Source organism: Notothenia coriiceps, unplaced genomic scaffold (genome assembly GCF_000735185.1).
Source record: "Notothenia coriiceps isolate Sejong01 unplaced genomic scaffold, NC01 NC01_scaffold00006163, whole genome shotgun sequence".
In the NCBI taxonomy this organism is placed as follows: Eukaryota; Metazoa; Chordata; class Actinopteri; order Perciformes; family Nototheniidae; genus Notothenia; species Notothenia coriiceps.
This window is the reverse complement of record NW_011338864.1, coordinates 197606-217898: the sequence shown is the minus strand read 5'-3', so window position 1 is coordinate 217898 and position 20293 is coordinate 197606. Positions and strand designations below refer to the sequence as shown.

The following is a 20293-nucleotide window of genomic DNA, read 5'->3' as shown; positions in this document are numbered from 1 at the left end:
AGACTGGAACCAACGAAAAACAACCAACTAAGTTGGTGGAAAAATACTAATGCAGCAACAAAAACAACAACCAACTAAGTTGGTACAAACGCCAAACAGCTAAAAGTATAGCTTACTTTAGGAGAGTATCTTGGAGCACTTCCTGCTAGACAGACAAGACGAACTAGAAGTAGATTATATCCTTGCTAGCATTTTTATTTTATAATGTTATGCCAGTGTATAATGCCAAAATGACCATCGTCAGATGTCAGATAAAAGATGTGTCTTTTTAGATCCAAATATATTTTGTATTGTTAAGTGGGAAAATACTTAAAATATGAAGCTGCACCAATCTGCTCGATGTCCTGCCAACCTTGGAATACAACAAACGTTTTTTGCATTTTTTACTTTTTCACATTTTTTATATTCATATTCTTGTCACCACCAACTCTCTTTTCTTTTGGGATAGATATACACTTCTGGATGCTTCTCAAATATTTGGACATGGGACAGCAACTTCAAAATGTCAGTACTTTGCTTCAGTGTTCTAGTTTCCCATCAAGTTGGATATTGGACCACAGTGAGAGGAAGCAGTGTCCCATTTCAGGTCTTTCATGCCAGAACAGGACTGGACAGACACACAAGGCCTGATTCAGGGACTGAGAAAAGGAGGAAAGTAGAGAGAGAGGGGTAACCAGAGAGAGGGAGGAGAGCAAGAGGCCTGAAAGAGGAGAGAGGGGAGACGCAAAGTAGCTCCCATAGGCAGTGAAGAGGCAGCTGGCTCAGAGGTGTACTCGTCCTATTTTTAGTTTCCCTCATGCACATCTCTGACTCCAACAGCTGCTGGAGCATTTGCACACCAAAATAATTCAGCACCTTAATTTCTGCAGACAAAAAAACCCAAAGCTTAAACTTCACTCTGGCTCAGGTGTTTCTGCTCAAAGCTAGGGGCCCGTTCTTCAGCCCTACTTCCCTCAGGTCTTTTTTTTTTAGTAAGGTTGAGCTACTTTTACATAAAAAGGTGAGGTCTAGCATAAAGTCGCAGGACCCAGATTGCTGCGGATGCACTCCCCCTGCAGTCTGACAAGTAAGACAGCTGTAAATAGCTTAGGTCCCATGTGAGTATGTATGGAGGGCCCCAGCAGGCTGAGAGAGCCGCCAAAGGAGGTCATTAATGACACCAGGGACTGAGATGTCAGTCTGGTGTCTCCTGAAAAATCATAAATGCATGAACTTTTATTTAGGCTGTAGGGAAAAGACAGAATCGCATATTTATTCTAAGACACAGTGAGACACTTTGACACTTATGGTAACAAAATATTTAATTCATGAAATGCTTAAAGAAATCTTAAAATATACATTGATAATGGCTCCAGAATAAATTCCTACTATAATAAAGACATTTGTTATCACGAGAACGGATGCATCTGATGCATGTTTGAAAAAATAATTGAAAACGTCCGTGAGCCAAACCTCATTTTTTAGGCAATGACGGAAACAATGTCAGAACTGTGATAATAAGCTGCTGCTGTATACGTAGGTAGGGGAGCAACTTAGAGCGCTACACAGAAAAAAAAAGAGGTGGTTTCATTTATTTATCAAATATAAAATATGTATGGGTTTCAATCCGCTGGTAGAGGAGGACCAGGCAGAACAAACTGTGGGTTGAAAGACTCACTAAGTTGCTTTATGGATGGATGTTAATGTAAGTATTTGGTGGCGGCTGCCAGCTGCTCTGCATACATGTTCCACCTAAATTACATTACAGGCTTTCAAGCAAACAGCTTACCTGGACTGACAGCACACTGCATACCACAGACTAACTTTATCTGTCAGACAATGGGAATGGACACCTCGCCTACATGAAAGGTGTCTGCATATAGAACAAGCTGCTGATGTTCCTGTTCAGCCTGTTTGACTGGAGTACTGTTTTCTCAACACACACACAAAAGCCAAAACCTCCTTACCTCACAGAGAGAAAGCGGGCTTCTATTGAAGCTCAATAAATCTTTCATAAAACAAAAGAGAAGCAACACTAATGAGTCACCTAATCAGCACCTGGGAACTGCTGAAGTTTATTGTGAAGGATTAGTTCCCACTGAAAGAGAGAAGTTAATTAAACAGCTTTGATGCCACCTAAAGTGCAGTTCGATTTGTGGTTAATCCTCATCAAACTGCGACACAAGGATTATGTTTTTTTGACTGACACCTGATTCAAATTAAAGTGCTAAAACGCTTCTTCATACACTTAAAAGTGTATCTGCATGTATGCCACAGTCAAATGATCAAGCACAGCCGCAGACATTGTGGGAGAAGGAGAACCGGGGGGAAAAGGAAAGAGGCAAAGCAAATGCTGAGACAGATCACATTCAATGAGTTAGCAGCACTCTCTGAGTAAGACAGCATTTTAAATAAAACATGAAAGCTGGAGAAGAAGGCACTCCTCCTTATGCAGTGACTTGTGACAAGTCATGATATTCTGAGAGACAGCACACTAAGCTCAGAGCCTTCCCCGGGGAAACCCTTCCCTCTCCATCAGATAGACGATGTATCAGAACCATCAAACACAGGCCTGCCTCAAACACCATCCGAGGCTCCTCAGTGGAGGCCAGACTGACCGATGGAGCACTTATGCACTCACTTCCTCTGTGCACTCCCTCTGTGTGTTTGACTTGAGGACAGGAGATCCACCAATCACAGATGGAAGCATAACAGTCATCAAGAAGTTAACTTTCAATGGAGAAATAAATAAAGTTATCCAGACACGAGCTAAAATCAAGTTCCACTTCTTCCCTTTCCTCTGCCATAGACATTAAGAGGCTTGAGAGGAAGGGCCTGTATCAACATTGATATGACCATGTAAATAAATCATGGTTAATCTCTCTCCTTTTCTGTTGCTCTTAGTCTCTCTGTAAAAGCCGAATGCACATTTTTAGTATTCCCCGAGTTCTGCTGACGTAAATAAAAGAGATGAAAGATTCATGTTTGTTTAAAAAATTCAAACAGATGTCCTGAACTTTCAGCACATAGCCAATATGGATACATTATTTAGTGATAGGATGCCAGAAAGGGATTGTGAGGATTGGATTGCACAAATGAAATCCAAACAATAAACCAAATGGATAATATTATGACTTGTGTGAATCATCATTATCATCTCTACAGCAATAACAGTAAATGCTTTGTATTTAAAGCAAAGCTAAAACAATGGCCGTTGAGTAGAGTTCATGTTTATTTCATTTTCTCCAGCTCAGTTGTTTTCAGCAGCACTGATGTGCACTGTGCTGCTGGCACCTGCAGGTGAAGCTGGAGAGCTGGTCAGTGAATGCACCAGCAGAGGGAGACCATGTCACATGACAGTAGTGTGAACACTGCTCTTCTATTTCCCCCTCTTCTTCACGTTTTAATAAATTAAAGTGGTATACACGGAACAATTACAGAAAAAAGGGAGATATAAATGTCCATAAACCTTAAAAGGACAGACTAATGTAGTTTTTTATTTAATGTAATTTAGCCCTTCAATCTTAATACTTGTAATACTCAAACTATTTTATCAACCCCTTAAATGTTGTCATTATAATAATTGTTTTACCTATGTGTATTGTATTTTGATCTCACACATTTCCCAGGCAATAAAGTTAATGACGTTGTAAATGTAACTTTGATCAGCTGTTGAGGGTTAAACTGAGTCGGACATGACACTGATCAGTTCTTTGTGCTCTGCGTGGCTGTTGTTGATCCCTCGCAACCTCTCTGTTTTCAGTCTCAATCACACTGTGGGTTTTGTGTCGTCATATTATGTTGGCGTGTGTGTATGTGTGTGTGTGTGTGTGTGTGTGTGTGTGAGAGAGAGAGAGAGAGAGAGAGAGAGAGAGAGTGAGAGTGTGTGTGAGAGAGAGTGAGAGTGTCTGTGAGTGTGTGTGATGCAAACCTCCCGCGCCTGTCTGTGCTGCGTCGTCCTCTGGTCGCGCACTCCCGTCCTCCGCGCACTGCGTCATGGCGACAGTGGTGGAAAAGTTACGCATTTCCTAAACGGAGTATGAGGAATATCCCTGTGGCTGTCAGCAGACACCCATGTAAGTCGTAAATGTTTCTGTACGCTGTGTTTGTGATGCTAGTGTGGAGATATCTCTTCTTCGGCGGTTATTTCCTGTTGTTGTAATACCTGTACAGCCAGGTAAGCTAACACCTGTACGCGCGTATAGTGTTTACTGTGAACTAAAACGCGTCTTATCTTAGTATTTCCTCTTATCAAAGTGTTTGAAGTTATGGCAGTACATTCACGTGTTATTGACATTATACTGTTTTACAGCAGAGGAGAGCTCAAATATGTTGTTACTCATTCATTGTAAGATTTCTGACAATAGCTTCCATTGAATGAGCCTCTCATTCTTCTCTCTTTCAGCATGGTGGATTACAGTGTCTCGGATGCAGCAGGAGCCTCAAAGAGAGGGGGCCCTTTTAAAATGGAGGAGCTGGCTCTGAGTGCCCTGCTGGAATGTCCAATGTGTTGTGAGCCGCTGGATGTGTCAGCCAAGGTCCTGCCCTGCCAGCACACTTTCTGTACTTCCTGCCTGCAGAGACAGGAGGCAGCCCACTCCCTGCTGCGCTGCCCTGAGTGTGGGGCTCCTGTGGCGGCCAGGACAGTGGAGGAGCTCCCTGCAAACCTCCTGCTAGTGCAGCTCCTGGAGGGGCTTCAGGGCTCCCAGGGGCCCAGCAGGGACAGATACACATCCCACTACACAGTGCCCATGGTCAGGGGAGGCTTGGCAGTAAGGGAGAGTCAGCAGCAGCAGGAGGATCAACAAAGAGAGACGCAAGGCCGCAGTGAGGTCAGTGCACGACCCCTGCCTAAACCTCTGCAAAACCATTTTAAATATAACGTAGAACAACCTTGTCTCTAAATAGGAAAGCAATCCAGGCTATCCATAATATAAGAAAAAGTATGGAAATATTAAAAAGCCTTCATTTTGGTGACTATGGTGTTTAATAAAGTCAATGTTTCTGACCACCATAGGTATTTGTCAGGATACTTGATTTTGAAAACCTTGGCAAAGAATTAGAGTGGATTAACCATCCTGTTTATCCTGTTTCACCCGCGTTTTCTAAGCACATTTTAAACATTTAAAATCTACGCTTGAGTTTACAGAGCTCCAAGTAATCTCTTTTTCCTAGCTTCTCTAACTTACTAGCACAACCTGTTGGTGGTCATAACCTATGTATTTGTGGTAATTAGTTCACCAGAAGAAGAAAAATACATTGTGTAACCCTAGAAATAAAAATGCTGTCTCATTGGTTTCCTCAACTAGTGTTTGTGTATGGGTTTGGCCTATTTACTGCAAGGATCAAATGATGACCAATTCCCAAAGCCCATAATCCTTAGATGTGAAATACAATCGCTGCTCCCTACTCTGGTTCAGACATGACTAGGGTTATTGTGATAGGTAAAATCAATTGAGAATCTTATAATTACCAGACATGAATGTGTGTTATTGGCTTAAAAAGTCAAATCACATTTATCACATTAAACATCCTTAAAAAAATCTAATGTTGCACCCTGCTCATTGATTTGCAACATAGCCCATGAATGCGCCCTTCCATTTAAATAAGAAGAGCTATATCAGTATTGACATTGTGGAAAAATCTCCTGACTGTTGAGAAATATACGTTTCCTAATGGAATTTATTGACTTGTCATCCAACCCTATGATGGCTCATTGATTTATTCTTTCTCCTTTTTTTTGGAAAAGGACCTGGTGTGTCATCTCTGACCTATTGGATTACTTTCTCAACACTTTGCTCACCATCTTAAACTGGATTTTTAAATGAAAGAGAATAAAACAATACAATGCTTAAGAGCTGAAGTGGGATCTGAGCTACCAAAATGTTTTCCCTGACGTTTGTGAGTCTATGTTCATCAGTGCCTACATTGATGGAGTCCACTAAAGCCTGTAAGAGAAGTTTCCGTCTTTAACACCAAGGATGATTTGGTTTTTCATATCATAAAGAACAAAATCTGCTTTGTTTTTGACTTGATTCTCAGATACTACCCTAATGAGGTGCACTCTATATCTATATAAACACGTTAAATCTCCAGGGCAATGTATGTACATACAAAGATTCAAATGTTAAAAGTCAAAATTAAAGTAATGACCAAGAGAAGCTACATTTTAACGTTTATAACATAAGAGACTCAGCTAAGTGCTCAGAGGCTGGTAGATCTGAACTTTGAATTGGATTAATAATAACTTAAAATGAATCATACCTAATAATGCCTAAAGCTTATTATTCTTCAGTACTTCTCTTTTCAAGTGTAAACAATCCTCAAGAAAGTCTTTAATATGTTTCAAAGTCTATGCCACACATCTTGTAACGTTACCTAATTTAAACAGAAAATAGATAAAACAAATACTTCACAGTGTGTAAATAATCAAAGTTTGCATTTGATGCTGATGTTTTATTCTCTGAGGTGATGAGAAACACCGAAACCTGCCTTATCTTGAGTCTGCATTAACTGCTCTGAGCGTGTGAGAGTTTAGTTTTAGTCTGTAGCTTTAGTTCAGCCAGAGTTCAACATCTGCAGCCAGGTTCATAATGTTGCTAGTGATCATTAAGATGTTTAATTGCTTACTTTTCAAAACTGCTGTGCAAAACGGTAATCTTTTAACTGGCTAGGTATCAACAGTTAATGTCAGAGTGTTTATCTCAATAAAACCACAATTTACATTATGCGGGCCCATTTATGATCAGGAGCGTCATTAAAAAGTGAGCTGAGCGTGATACTAAAAAGAAAACGTGGAATGAAGTTGACAATTTATTAGAATATGTCGTATTTTATGCAGATCATTTTAAATTGCCCCCAAAAAACACTATTTAAAATAATGATATAACAATCTAGTGAGTAGTGGAATTACAATTGGTTTTGTAGAAAGTGGTTAAAGTTATTAACTTTATTATTATTATTATTATTATATATGCATCAAATAATGTAGTGTCTCTGGCATTTCTTGTGCTGTTTTCTTTCTTCACCACTAAAACGTGTAACCGAAAAAAGACATTAAAGTAAAGCTACAGTACGAGATAACACTTGATATCATCTTAAAAGGGAAAAATCTGTGCTTTATGACACACACACTGAGCGGCTGTAACGTGTCTGGAGCGCAGCATTTTACACATAGTTTAGCCTGTTGCCCAGCAAAGTCCCTAATCACTGTTTGTCCCAGTAAAAGTAAATGGCAAAGTAAACTGTATCATGTTTACCCTCCTAATGTGCAGATTGGTTTTCCTCCACACAGACCAAAATCTTTAAAAATAATCGATTTTCAAAAATGAATACCATCCTGTGTAACACACTTTGAGCATACAATAACTGATTTGTGATTTTCTCTTTTTGTTTGTTCCTCAGCTTTCTTTCAGAGCCTTGATGCGTAACCAACGAAGTGATTTGTCAGGAGAGCTGTTCCTCACGCCTGCTAACGGTATCACTCCGAAACACAGAGTGGATGAGAGTTGGCACCGCGGAAACGGCGGTGACGGTAGCGGAGCGTCTGTCACTGCCAGCGCGCTGCAGGCCATCAGCCAGATGCCTCAGCTGCAGTCCCAACCTCCGGCTCTCTGCAGGGCGCTGTACGACTTTAACCCTGAAGAGAGGACTCTGGAAGACAGTAAATATTGTCTCAGCTTTCTCAAGGTCTGACTCTCATACTACTGACTTAGCACGCAGGAAAACATACTTACTGTCACAGCCTTCTGTTTTTGTACACTTGATCTTTTAAAATACTCACAGGGGTTTCCTACGTTTTAGTTAATGCACAAAGAAAATGATTACACGTAACATTTTTTTTTTAAACTTATTCTTTATTAGTTATTTTCCCACATTCCCCTTTACATCCATTAGTACTCCAATTTAGATGAACAGTTTATTTAACAAGGGGGTAGAAGGTCTTAAATCCAAGAAATTCAACATGAGATTATGAAAAACTAAACTTATAGAAATAAAATCAATAATAACACTGAGAACATAAATAACACAGGTGGAACAAAAATAAAATAAAAGATGGGTATTACACGTAACTTCAACCTTCAGGGAATATCAAAGTTTGACCTTCAGGGGAAAAGAGTAAAGGTGCTATTTAACTTTAATTATGTATGTACCAAATTATTTTCTGCCGTTTGGTCTATGACCCATCATTGGGTTTATAAGTGAGTAATCTTCACAGATTGGTTTTCTTTTTGAGGAACAGTCAACATGGCTGAAGATATTCAACTCACCCCGAAGGAAGAGTAGGAAAATCATAAAATATTATTTATAATATTATATTATGTGCGAATCTGCAACCAGTTGTAAGTTGTACAACATTTGCTTATACTGTAATTACTTATTTTACTATTCAACTTTAAAAGCTGTTGCAGATACATTATGTGTCAATTGACTAATCATTGCAAATCTAAAATATTTACTTTTTACATTGAAAATAAATGCCTTCAACATTTTTTTTATTGTAAAATAAATTACCTTTCTTTCCAAGTTAAAATATTTGTTTTGCTCTTTTTGCTGGTTTGATCTTGAGGCGCAGACCTCTGCTACAGAGGTTGTTATTTACACTGAAGGATTTCTGAGTCGGTTATATAAAGGCCTCAGTACTTGTGTGCTCTCCATTAAAGCACACTTGCGCTCAGCTTCTTCTTTTTTTTAATGCAGATGGTCAAATGGTTTTTAGAGTGAGGCTGGCCATAGAAAGGACCGGGCCTGGAGACACAAAGGCAGTGGATGTCACATGCTGCAGGAGAAACATAGAGAGATTCTGAGTGCTCCGTCTTCAGGGCGAGCGCACTCTGTTGAAAGCACCTAGCATCCTGTTTGTTCGTTTTTTCAGCGGGTTTTAAGCCTCTCACATTTTTGCCACTTTCTCCAAATTAAGTTTTGGGTCTGTTAATTATTTGTGTTTTGCAGGGAGACGTTCTTACTGTCATCAGGCGTTTGGATGAACACTGGATTGAAGCCAAGCTTGGGGAGAAAGTTGGAATTTGCCCTCTGCAGTTCATAGAGGTGAGTTCTCCTTGGTCCTCCCTTGTCCTTCATTGTTTAAATGTGGGTCGTTGCCTCTTCAGCGTGATCAAAGTTGATACCTGCCGTTTGGCAATTGGTCTGAAGGTGTAGCTCTAGTAATGAATTGAACCATAGATGTCCTCGCTGGATGTCATTAATTCCGGCTCATAGCCAGGGCGCTTACCTTGATTTTCATTCATATCTGCGATTCACCCGTAAATGTCGCTCCTGCAAAGTGCTGAGGCAGAGAGCCAGTGTGTGAAGCCATGCTTTGTCTGCAGCTGCTCATTAGTGTGTGACTATGTGCCTTACTCAGGTTGGCAGCGGTGCTTAGCTGTCTGTCATTTGTTTTCCTTAGTACTTTCTGCCTCTGGGAATTAACTTTGTCAGTGCTGGGGAAAATTGTTTAGATAATACGACACAGTTGGGTTAATGGGGTGCTTTATCAGTTCTTGTTTACTGTTTTTGCTATAGTCTTTCCTCATATTTTGTTCCTATTCCCCTCCTCTTATGAGTTCTTTCTTTTAGGTTTTTCTGTCCACGTGTCTTCTCCTCAAGCCCCGCCTCAGTTGTTTTCTTTTTCTACCTCTGTACTGTATTCTTTCATCCTCCTCTTTTCTCCTCTCCCCTCTCCTTTCTGAGACTGCCTCTCCTCGTGTCGTTCATCCAGGCGTAAAGACACAGTAATGCTTTCTCTGCTTGGGTGGCATAACAGCACATCACTGTAGGGAGGGAAAGCATTAACCCTGGCGTGCCTGTCTGTCTGCCTGCCTGCCTATCTGTGCAGCTGCTCTCTCAACACCAGTCAACCCTTCCTACCGTATGGCTGGTACTTATGCTCCTGCTGGGCCAACAAGTTGTAGGGGTGAGTGCAGTATTGATAGGTGGCAGTAATTACACAGAAATCTTTTTAGCGGAAGCAAAGGTTAACATCACTGTTAGCAGGTAGGAGCGAGTTGGAGATCATTGTCTTGACTGGCGATTGAATATTCTCTGTGTTAGGATTCATCTCCATGGTTTCTCTTTATGTGTTCATCTCTTTCAGACAAACACAGTGGCTGCCAAACTGCTAGAGGGAAATAATCGAAAAGGGAGTGACTCAGCAGAATTTCATCATCGGACTGGGAGTGGGGGCAAAGACAAGGCCACTGACGTATCTATTAGGACCACCCACTACGGAGTCCCTCAAATCCCAACAAAGACACCCATCATCAATGCTTTGCCTCCCAGCCAGAGGAAGCAGCCCGCAGACAGCGGCATCAACTTTTATCCGACTACCAAAGGAGAGCCGACCAACATCAGCACCTACAACGGGCGTCAGGGTTCGTCACACCACCTCTCTGTGTCTCTCAGTGCCCGGGGCCACTCTCATTCTTCGAGAGTGAGCTCTCAGCGAATTAGACGGCACTCTGACAGTACACACAGACACCTCTTACAGGTGAGTCATGGGCCAAGACATCTGCCTCTATGAATGCTGTAGTGATGTTATAAGATGTCTCAGTTTTATCAGATTCCTCTTTCTCATAATATTTTAGCTAAACTTTGTTTGGTTTTGTTTAGTTTTCAGTGATTCGTTTTAACAGAAAGCATGTGGTTGGCAAAAGGCATGACGGTTTTCTGTGAGATAGCAGATTTTCACTGAGGAATCAAGTTGTCCTCAGGGATGCAGGGAGGGAACCGTGACACTAAGCTTAGGAATGAATGAGAAAGAGGAGTCCTCTTGATGTTGACTGCTGCATGGTTAAGCGGCTAGGGTGTGTGTCCTTTGTCTTTTTACAGTTCAGGGAGATACAGTACTTGACGAAACTTGTAGAATTGTCTGTATTGTATTAACAGTTCAATCTAGATTGTTTTGGTATGATGAGTGTTGGAGATATCGGCCCGTAGAGATGTCTGCCTTCTCTTCAACACAATGGAACTAGATGGCGCTCTATTGGTGGTGCTCGAAACATCCAGATAATACAATTGGAAACCAAACAATAATTTATAGATTTCCAGAAATCTTGACCTTGTCACTCAAATTATTCTACAGATCTTTTTGTGATCAGTTTCAGGTAGGAACTTCTTCATTTCTACTGAACTATATCCGCCAACAGTATCACCAGGCAGAAAGAAGCGTGCATCCACTCATGGACGAGAAGGTTGTGCTTGTGACAGCGTAAGATGTAAAGTAAAGCTAGCTCAGAAAAGCCTTTCCTCCATTAGTAGATGCACGCTCATTTCTGTGCAGTGATACACTTAATTGAAAAAAAGAAAGTAGTTCCTAGTTGAGGAGTACCTTCAAGTTATATCTAATTTGAAAGAAGGTAGACGTGTCCATGGCTGACATCTCCAACACCTGGCAACTCACACCAAAACCATCTAGATTGATAAATATTATTTTGTGGTGAACTGTCCCTTGACCAAGGCACCAGACACCCCCCTTCCCCCCTCACTCCCATTGCTCCCCGGGCGCTGTACAATAGCTGCCCACTGCTCCTGGTACTAGACTCCGGGTACTAGGATGGGTTAAAAGCAGAGAACACATGTCACTGTGTGTGCTGTGTGCTCTGCATGTGTGACCATTAAAGAGGGTTTCATCCCTCCATATTCTATTCTATTCAATTCTATTCTAATTCTTAAAGCTTCTTTGACTCTAACGTTTGAAATAATGCTGATATTTGAGTGTAAAACACAAAGCTGGCTAAACAACAATCAAAGCTTGGGTGGGTAACGTTGGAGAAGCCAGCACGAGTAAGGAGATGTTTTTAAGAAGATCCAATTAGGAAAAACCCAGCCCAATATTGCTAATTCTCTAGCAGAGAGTGTAGCCAGCAGCACTAAAGCAAAAGTTGCTAAACCGAGTGAGAAAGGCACTAAGTTGGCAAAACTGAGATCCTGTCCCATTAGGCCTCCACCCAAAGCCATTCCCCCAAAGTTATCATTATGTATCAAACAATGAGACATTAACATAAACTACAAAAATTGTTGTTTTTAATACTCAAAGCTGTCAAGCTATCAAGGCAGGCATCCCATGAGATAGACACGCAGGCAGTTTCACAGGCAGGTCCAACGTCTAATCTTTTTTTCCTTTTTTCTTAATTTGCGGCCAAATTGAATGACTAAGGGGATTTATTACAGTCCTGCAAAATCCCCAGGTACCAGATTTAGTTTCTCTTTATTGTTGGACCTTTTTAATTGATTGATTGCTGTCGGGATATAGAGAGAATTTCACCAATTAAAAGTTTTACCCACCCCAGCTCTAACCTTTATGAAGCACTATGCGGCAAACTGTGAGCTTGTCTTTACAGCCATCATGGCATCTAAATGACTCCCAAGTAGAGTGTGTGTAAACTGTAAAGTAGTCTCTAATGCTCTTGAAACCAACCATTTATGCTTTTTCATGTTTTTGAAGATCTTTGAGGGTCACCTTTGACATCTATTAATCATATATCTAATTATAATATAGGACTGCCTAGTTCTCAAGCTATTGCTAACCCACGGTTTACATGACGCCAACAACAAGACACCTGCTGTATATTTGATACAGCCTATATTTTAAGGCCGCGTTATGGATAGCTGATGAACAACAACAATTTATGTCCATTTTTAAGATAATCATGACAGCAACCCCCTACAATAGACTGACATTGTACTTATTGTTTTCTCATCACCTTTACTTAAAGTTTGGATGAGTAATTATTTCATCCCATGTATTTGTTTACTTAAGAAACAATGTAATACAATACTGTGAATGCTGCATGAAGTCATAGCCAGCCAGTGCCTCTGCAAGGCTTAATAATGTAACCAAGTGCTGAGATAACGATTTCCTTTGATTCAGTTTACATTTCACACCTCTACCCAATTATACATAGCAGGAAAAATGCTAAACCAGTAGAGGAAGGGAGGTTTGGGAGACTTGAGAACAAGAACAAAGAAGAGGAAATGGGACAGGAAAAGGTGAATGGATATACTGGTGATAGAGAGAATACATTGTGTAGAGCTGTGAAGAGAAACAGAATAAGAGCTAAATGTTTGAGCTGCAAAGAGGCAAAACACAAGAAGTTGGAAGAAGGAGGAGGAGAAATGAGAGATAGATGCAGCGAGTGGGAGGCTTGGAGACTCCCTGAGTGTGTCTGCTTATCTCTCTCATGCTGATGATGGTGAGTCACTGCTGAAGTTGGTTACATAACAGACCCCTCTCTCCCCTGCCGTCAAACTCTTTCCTCTTCACTAAGCAGGTAACACTCACTCTCACATCAGTAGGCCAGTAATAGCAGACAAGCGTGCATAACTCTACAAAATGCTTCACAATATAAAGTTGATGAAGGGGAACAACAACACGGTTAGAAATAAAACAAAGCATGTCCAAACATTTTGAGCTGCTTTCTTCAAAAGTGTCTACAGTGAGAGACTTCAACAAGCACTGTCTCCTTTAGTTTTAGGTCTCTAGCTAGGAATAAGCAAATAAAACATGATCCTTGAAAATCAATTGGCAAAAATAAAACCTTGCATTATTTTTTAATGAAATCATTTGTATTAGCTTTCCATGAAAATATGTTATCTTAGTATACATTACGAAAAGCTCTATTCGTGTTTCCTATTTAAGTTCAAATCCTAGTCCCACGTAAAATGTTTAGGTAACAAAAAGTAAGTCAATTAAGCTTTTATTTGAAAATATAATTTTATTATGAATGCAGTGTATCTGTAATGGTTGCACAACCCAGCTTCATCCATCAATTTCATATAGAAAACACTAAAACAGAAACTAAAATGTGTTGTATATAAAAATAAAACACTATAGACGGAAAATGAAGACTTTCCAAACAACATCATGTTGCTTTTCAGTCATCTGAGCCTGATCTTTGAGAGCAGTGGCATATCCACTATACTTGTTTTGAGGTTGCTTCTGGACAATGTAATTATTTATTTAAGTTTGTTGAAATCTCAAATTAAAGTCTAATTGACCATGGCAACTGAGTAGTGCATGGCCTTCACATTAACACCAAACAGTGTTGGCTATCCTTGTGTCCAAAACCTTGCATTTAATACATAAACACACTTTATGAGCTAGTTTTGAGCTGTGCAAATATATCCATAAAATGTATCTGTTTTGGGGGGATTCTTTATCCACTCTTTCCAACAGGAAACATTTCTGATATCTGTCTGTGTGATAAGATGATTCACAAATGTAAAAAAGATGTATAATAGTAAAGTGTGTTAAAGTTTTTTATCAGCTGATGAACTTTAAGAAATCATTCAGCTGAAATTACCAAATTTATGAAACTATAACAAAATTAATATATATCAAAATCCAACAAAACTATGAAATCCTCTCATCTTTCTTACTTGAATATTTGAGATAAAAAATTGCTCGTGAACCGTTCTTGCTGGTAGGAAGTCACCATAATGTGGACATTAGTATTTTGTCAATTGGTTTATTTATGTTAACAGTGATTCTACCAGCAGGAGCAAGCATTTAAACCAAATAAGACCTTGTTTCACTGCATGACCCACCTCAGAATGACTCTCTCCATGTAAATATAGCCTCTTTCACTGATGGGTCAGTGCACCTGGCCATTGCGTGACTGAAGAAGGATGCGATAAAACCTTCATATATACAGTCTATGGATAAAATACAAGAATAGAAAAAGGACACAGAGTAATGAAAATAAGTAAATAATTGAATGCAGGATAAAGGAGTTGCAGAGCTTTTTCTCTTTGCTTTACGCAACAATTTGAGGAGATAGCTTGGCTGTTAAAAGACAGTGATTCATTGCACATAAAACTGTCTAATGGTTTCCGTCCATCCTGCTGCTATCCCCCATCTCTCAACAAAAAGCGAAACAGAGAAATCACAGCAAAGTAGTAGGGAAGCAGTAAAATTGGCATTTGAATGTCAAAAAATAAGCAAAGAAAAGTTTAGATGACAGGATTGCTCATACATCAACTCTGATATATGAGGCTGGACATGTCTTCAGGATAGTATATCTTGACTTTATAGCTTTACTGATGCCTCACAGCACTGCTTTTGACAAGTCAGCCTGTGCTTATAGCAATGGCTGCCTCTCAATTAGAGCTTCTATTGTGCGTCTTTGAGGTTCAGTGTGAATGCATTGCAGCTTAATGGTGGCTGAGCTGCAGGATACAGGCACATGCTGTACAGAGGAAGCCCCAGGCCCACAGGCCAGCATTAATGTTTTAAACAGTAGTGGAGTGGTAGGGCTGTAAATAGCAGCAGCACTCTGAAGACGTGACTGCAGAGATAATAGGCACCGGGAAAGTTATCTCCGCCTCTCTGTAATCAGAACAAAACTCAAACATTCTGTGGGTGGGGTGGTTGGGTGGACCTAAATATAAAAATGTAAAAAGCACTCACTTAATCTCCTTTTTGAGTTTGTTAATCAAGTAATTTAGTTTCATAATGTGTTGTTAACGGTTCTGAGACACACCTCAGTGTCACTCCCTGCTTTTCTCTGGCTGTGCCAGGACTGACTCACAGCCTCATGACTTCAAGCCTGTCAGTTTCAGTTTTAAAAAGAGCAGTTTTGGTCTGTAAAAAGAAGTCTGCCTGGCCATTATAAATATTTCAACTGGCATTGTATTTGACATACCTTAAAATGTATAAATCATAACTCCTTTATTGATAAATCAGGTTCAGAATAACCACAGTAGGTTTTAACATACAACGAAATTGCTTTGGTGTATTTGTGCATGATTTGTGCACACATAAAAAATTAAAATGGAAAAAGAACAAAACGTATTGAAGAACATAAATCAAATATGGAATGTGAACAATACACTTAAATAGACAAAATTACTTGGAAGAAAATTACGCAAATCTCACACTGTGGGATTGACAGTCACCACAACTAAATATAATTGAACACCTTTGGTAGATGTTGGAGCGTCAGGTTAAGACAGGGTCATGACCATCATCGTTAAAACACCAGGATTATGGTTTAGTTCTTTTATTTGACTTGATGAAAAGGATAGGTTCCCATTTGTATCTGTCTTGAAACAATACACACATTCATCTTAAAACAGTCTTTGCTTGTTGTTATTATACATGCAATTCAAACGTCTTTTCCTGATATAGTTAGTATAAGGCTTTACTAGTCTGAGTTGGATAAATCAAGTGGATCCTATCTTCTAAAGTTACTGTATTTAAAGTACAGACTTCTCTGGTCAGTTTAGCTGTTGAAATATCTCAACAGCTACGAGATTAATGCTAATAGCTTTGTTAATCCTTTGGGAGTCTACTAGGCATGTTAGCATGTTGACGTTAGCACTCAAAGCACGGCCGTTGCAACATGTAGGATTACACTTTAAACACTTTAAATGTCCTTAAAGGGGAAATTGAAGGAAAGCAATTGGTCAAGCTAAGATTCAAGATATTCTTTAACTATGCGCCATGCAGAACACTGTGCTTTACATTTGATTATACTTTTAAATCCATCCCATTACAGAGTGAGAAGAAGATGACCAGTGAGACTCCACCCACCGTCTCCATGGCTCTGCTGAACCCCCAAATGTCCTCTGCCTCTGCAGACAGCAAGAACTCCTCCACACAGCAGCTCTCCATCAGTGTGTGAGTCATTGTTTTAAGCAGTACATTAATTATATGATAATGGGATGGAAAAAAATATACCAAGAACCCCTCAAATACTGATGAAAACTGTGGTATGATCTTGATATACTCGTGGAAGATAACAAAGACAACTCCCCCATTTGACTCCTCAGGTGTGCCGTCCTATACTCCTACAAGCCCCGACGGCCTGAGGAGCTGGAGCTGAGGAAAGGAGAGATGGTGGGAGTGTACGGAAACTTCAAGGAAGGCTGGCTGCGTGGGTTATCGCTCAGAACAGGAAAAGTGGGCATTCTGCCCAGCAACTACATCACTCCTGTGCTAAGGTGAGAGGCTGTGGTCCCTGACTTCAGAGAGTGGGAGCTGAATGACATTTGGATTCAGACAGTAATTTAATGTGGGCAGGACGACATGTCAGCATGAACTCAATGAATTATGAAACAGTAATAAAACACTGAGGCTGGTGCTTTGTGCAAATAAACTTTACAGTATTACAAGTGATATTCAGTAGGTGCGTATGTCCTAAAGTGTCTCATTGCCTCACTGCAGAACCTCAGCCAGACTACTGGAGACCAAAGCAGCTAATGCGTCTTCTCAGTACAACACACTAACTGGAAAGAAAACCACTGCTGCCAAGAATCCTGCTGTGGTCCTCGCGCTGGATAGGGTAAACTCTGATGGAGCGATTTACTCAAAAGGACAGGTTCCATCTGTGCCAAACGGTGCACAGCATTCAATGTCATCCACTGGCGCCGGAAAACCGTCCCTCTATGGGACTTCGCAAGGTTGGGACACTGTGAGGCGCATCTTTAACCCTCATAGAGGTGAGTGATAAGCAACCACGTCCACATTCTGATAACTCCATTTAATAAAACGTTTTCAATTAATGGCTTCAATGTTTTTTCAGGCTCACATCATTTCTCCCATATTTCCAACCTAAACAACCCGTCCAACTCACAGCACTTTGCACAAGTTCAAGCATCCGGCTACTCACCTGCCCTCCACAGGAAGAAAAACAGCATTATCTTCTCCACCCCTGGCAGGGGCCGGGGCTGGATGACTGAGCCAGCAGCGCCCTCTGCTGCTGCGCTCTTTAAGGACAGAGACTTCACTGCCTCACACGACAGACAGCCTGCCAATGGACCCCACTCAATTCTAGTCAGACCCGACTCATACAAGAATAATACAGACAAGGTAATGTCATACTTAGGATTTCTGCCAAGAGGCATGAGCATTTTATTTTGTATTGAAAATGGGAATACTCGCATTGAGACTCAAACGGCATACAAAAACTGCATAAAAGAGAAAAGCTACAGACTTAAGATGAACAGCGAATTATATCAAACAATAAATAAAAAGTGTTCAGTCATAGGATATGTGCTTTCAGTGGTCAAATACTCGTTTACTGTTTTTGAAATCCATAATTATATACTATAATTTAGTTTAAAATTATGAAAATGAGAAAAGGGTTAGAAAAAAGATGTAAAAGGCAGTGTGGGTAAGAGGAATTATGAACACCATGTGTCTGGTGACTCTAGGTTGCAACTAGTCATCATTTTAGAAGTCGGTACAGAATATAAATTGAGGCAGTTTGTGTAAAATGGCCTCAAAGAAAAATTGCTTCAGTGTTCGATTCTACTGATGTGTAGGGAATGCAAACTTTCTCATATAGACTGCAAAGCTTGCTGCTGAAACCTGAATCAGATAAAAATCGTAAAGCATCATGCCATTTTTAAAGAAGAAAAACGTGAACATGAAAGAAAATACTTTGATCTATAGCTGATAAAGGCATCGCATAATTTAATTTCCCTCTTGCACCGTAAGAAAAGCAGCAATTTTTTGTATAATAGTGGTCTCAAGTTAAGTATTCTCTGTTAACTGTTCTAAAATAATTAAATGATTACTGTTCCACATGCACCTTACTGTAGATATTTTTCTCCCCTAGCCGGCAAAGTCAGTGCGGTTTTACACAGAAGAAGACTCCCCGCATCCCAGACGCAGGACCTCCTCTTGGTCGCCAGGAAATCATGTTTCCTCCAACTACAACTCTGGCCCCCCTGCGTTAGAAGTGTGGGCCCCATCGCTCACGTTGGGAAGAGACGGACCAGGGATCATTCTCAAAGAAGGAAAAGCTCCTATTCTCAGGAAAGGCCTGGAAAACATCCCCTCAGATCTAAACTCTAACCTGCATAAACCTATAATGTCCCACCCTTCGCTATCAGCCGTGTCAGCTCAGTTCAGCCCCAGCAGGTATGTTTGATTTTTCTGCTTGACCTATAATCAATATGCTTTATGATTTCAGGGAAAGATGAGGTAGGCTTGAAAGTATTTTTTATTGATTTCAAAAACTGGAAGAAAACCCCTGGCCTCTATTCCTTTTCTCTTTCCAGACACAGAGTGACCACAACGCATTTAGCCGAGACTGACTCAGAACTAAGTCTGCTTCAAGGAGAGATGGTCCTCGTCCACAGACCTCGACCTGATGGACGAGTTCTGGTTACTCAGGAGAGCAGCGGGCAGACAGGCCTCTTCCACACTGTTATTCTTCAAGCCCTTGAGAGACTCAGTTGACTGTAGTACTACCGTTGTGTATATTTCTATATGCCATGTGTTCAAACTGCCAAAATACTCGACTTACATGCTGAACAACAACATGCGTGTTATAAGATTAATGCTGCTATTGACAATCCTTTCAAAAAGGTGTTTATTTTGGTCCTGAGTGCATATGAGTGTGGTTAAATTCTCCAGACATATATTCTGTGTTCTTGAATGTATGTGCATGTTTGTTACACATGTATTATTTAACATTTGCACAAAATCCCACCTACTGACTGTTCCTTGTTTAATACCCATGTTACACGCATTGGTGAGTGCCTTTGTCAAAACCCACAAAGAAACCAACTATATTTTAAAAGATTATATTTAGAGAACTATGAAGTAAAATAAAAAGTACGTACCGCTTATATGGAAATAAACTACACGTCCAAGTTGATTGTAGTTTGTTGTCTTACATGTGTAACCTATAATCCTTTAACTAACAATACCGTAATGGAGAAGTTGTTGCTGAAATGCAAAAGTTCTGCATTAATAACTTTTAGTGCAACTTAAGTAATTATATAAGTAAAGCAAGAGTAGGCCTACCTTATCTTGAAGCAACTTAAATTACTTTTGCAAGAAGTATTAAGCCAAGGTTAACACTCGTTATTAGGTTTTGGGATGTTCCACAAGTAAGAGTTTGCTGGGTTACCTGCAACCCTAGGGATCCCACTTGTTCACTGTGTAGCAACTGCTTTGTGGTAATTATTTTTAATACATGTTTTACTATTAAATATGTATGTATTGAAGGAAAGGTGCATTAGTGGTTATGTGATACATTTGATTACTCTCACTTTTTGTTTGTATTTTTAAGATTCCCCTTAACCACACTACCTGAAAACATAATTGTCAACGTTTTAGATTTTTACAGCCTTATATGTTTATCGAAGCCAAAAGCCCACATATCTACAGCATCTTAGATCGTTAAAAATACACTACAGTGCATCAGCCATCCTGTGAGGTAGTCTAAAATAACAAATCGCCAACAACAATCAAATACTCTCACCCTAAGACTCTTGAACTATGTCAAGAAAGGTTTTTGCATCTTTTTTTGATAGGGATTCCTTGAATATGGCGATTAAAGGGTTTACATACACTTAGATG

General features: G+C 40.1%; 1 protein-coding gene across 1 annotated transcript; it reads left to right on the top strand.

Annotated features, from left to right (window-relative positions):
* Positions 1 to 3871: 3871 nt before the first annotated feature.
* sh3rf2 (SH3 domain containing ring finger 2) lies at positions 3872 to 19586 on the top strand. The gene is made up of 11 exons (XM_010768982.1): positions 3872 to 4055; positions 4385 to 4811; positions 7384 to 7668; positions 8932 to 9027; positions 10073 to 10465; positions 16476 to 16597; positions 16750 to 16920; positions 17144 to 17418; positions 17502 to 17788; positions 18540 to 18844; positions 18985 to 19586. Exons 2-11 carry the CDS (start codon positions 4386 to 4388, stop codon positions 19163 to 19165), a joined length of 2541 nt encoding a protein of 846 aa, XP_010767284.1. The 5' UTR covers positions 3872 to 4055; position 4385; the 3' UTR covers positions 19166 to 19586.
* The last annotated feature ends 707 nt before the right edge of the window (positions 19587 to 20293 follow it).